Genomic DNA, 1,710 nt, shown 5'->3' on the forward strand with positions numbered 1-1,710 from the left:
TGGTTCTAGGACCTTTACMCCCCAGGACAAAGGTGATTACATTACTATTGTGTTTTACAGCATAAATGTTTTCTGTTCTGGTTTTTTGTAATATTGTGTAGAAGAGGTCTGGTTAGTATGTGATGAGACAGAGTACAGACACTCCTGTTAAACTGTATTTTTTTGTTTTTGCAGTTTTTACAGAAATAAATATGTTGCACTGGAGATGAGTTGGTCCATCATTTTCTACAGTTTAACAATTCTATCGTTTTAGGAAAGACAAAAAACAAACCACAACAACAGTTTTTGTCTATCCAACTTGCCTGTGAGTTGTCTTCCATGACATAACGGATCTTCTCCACCACATCGATGCGGCGCTGTCGATGCAGGGCGCTGATCAGCTTGGCCAGGTTGGCGTCACTGTCTCGTATAGTCCAGTGCTGCAGCGCTGCGTACGCCCGCTCATGATCGCACGAGTAGCCATTGRAAAAGGCAGACACCTCTCGCTCTGTGGTGGTGCCCAGTGACTGATAGATGCTAATCCACTGGGCACCGAGCTGGGCTGCCACAAGCTTCAAGATATCCACCCCTGTACAAATTAATAATAAATAAAAATTACAATTACAAAGGACATAGAAATGTTTTTAAACCAATAATTAACTGTTTCATACCTAAAAAGGAAAGAAAACTGATTGGATGAACGAAGGAAAATGGAAAAAACATGGTTACAATAATCTTCTCAAACAGATTAAATGCTTCCAGAAATAAATAAAAAAAGTTTTGCATTGGCAGTCAGGCATTTTAATGTTAAACACACTTTTCATCAGTTGGCATAAGTTGTCTAAACTGTTATAGTGTAATAGGACCTTTAGGTGTGTCTCAGATCAACTCGTTTTTGAGGCTGTCTCTTTAAATCCAAAGGAGGCTTCACATCCTGCATCCCTCCAGCTTCCAGACCGGTTTATTACAGTTTGATAGAGGAGTTTATGACAATATAGCTGCGCAGAAACATTTGGTTTACAAATGAATTAAACAATGTCAACAAGAGAAGACTTGTCCACCCAGCCTCACATGTTGGAGCCAGAGTTTGACCCAGAACCAAAGGAGAATGAAGACCACCAAATTGTGTTTGGTAAGTTCAGACCTTATTTGGCAGTTCTGCCACAAATACTGTGACATAATAGTTCAGAAAACATCATAGACAACAGAGAAAACTGAAACGAGTTGACAAATATGACCTAAAATGTGGATTTTGTATACGTACCCTTTAAACTAAGGGTGTCAAACTCCAGTCCTCGCGGGCCGCTATCCTGCATGTTTTATAAGTTTTTCTGCTCCAGCACACCTGACTTTGATGGATAGGTGATTAACAGGCTTCTGCACAATTTGAAGAGTTAATTCAATCACTGAATCAGGTGTGTTGGAGCTGGAAAACCTCTAAAACAGAGATTCTTAACCCATGGCAGCGCCACCTCGAGGGCCTCAAAAGAACAAAATTTTAACTTTGGGCCACAGAGGGCCGTGGGACCGCATTGATTTTAAACAAAGTGCAATACACTTTCTCACCACAAGAAGCAGTAGTGTGCCACTCAGTTCTTTAACAACCTTTTTAATATGTAGAAGAAGAAACTTAAAACCTGCTGAGAATGGAAACTTGTTTTAAATGAAAAGTAGAAGCAAAAATGAAAGTAACTCGTCAAAAAACACCAAAGTTTGTCACTAATATGAAGT

The 1,710-nt window shown here is 39.6% G+C and overlaps 1 protein-coding gene across 1 annotated transcript in view; it reads right to left on the reverse strand.

Annotated features, from left to right (window-relative positions):
• Positions 1-302: 302 nt before the first annotated feature.
• tnfrsf21 (tumor necrosis factor receptor superfamily, member 21) overlaps positions 303-1,710 on the reverse strand; it is a gene marked incomplete at its 3' end in the record, with an annotated part of 49,289 nt that continues 47,881 nt past the window's right edge. The window contains 1 exon segment of the mRNA XM_014028391.1: positions 303-568. Within this exon segment, the coding sequence (XP_013883845.1) occupies positions 303-568 (266 nt within the window).

Source organism: Austrofundulus limnaeus, unplaced genomic scaffold, assembly GCF_001266775.1.
Source record: "Austrofundulus limnaeus strain Quisiro unplaced genomic scaffold, Austrofundulus_limnaeus-1.0 Scaffold756, whole genome shotgun sequence".
In the NCBI taxonomy this organism is placed as follows: Eukaryota; Metazoa; Chordata; class Actinopteri; order Cyprinodontiformes; family Rivulidae; genus Austrofundulus; species Austrofundulus limnaeus.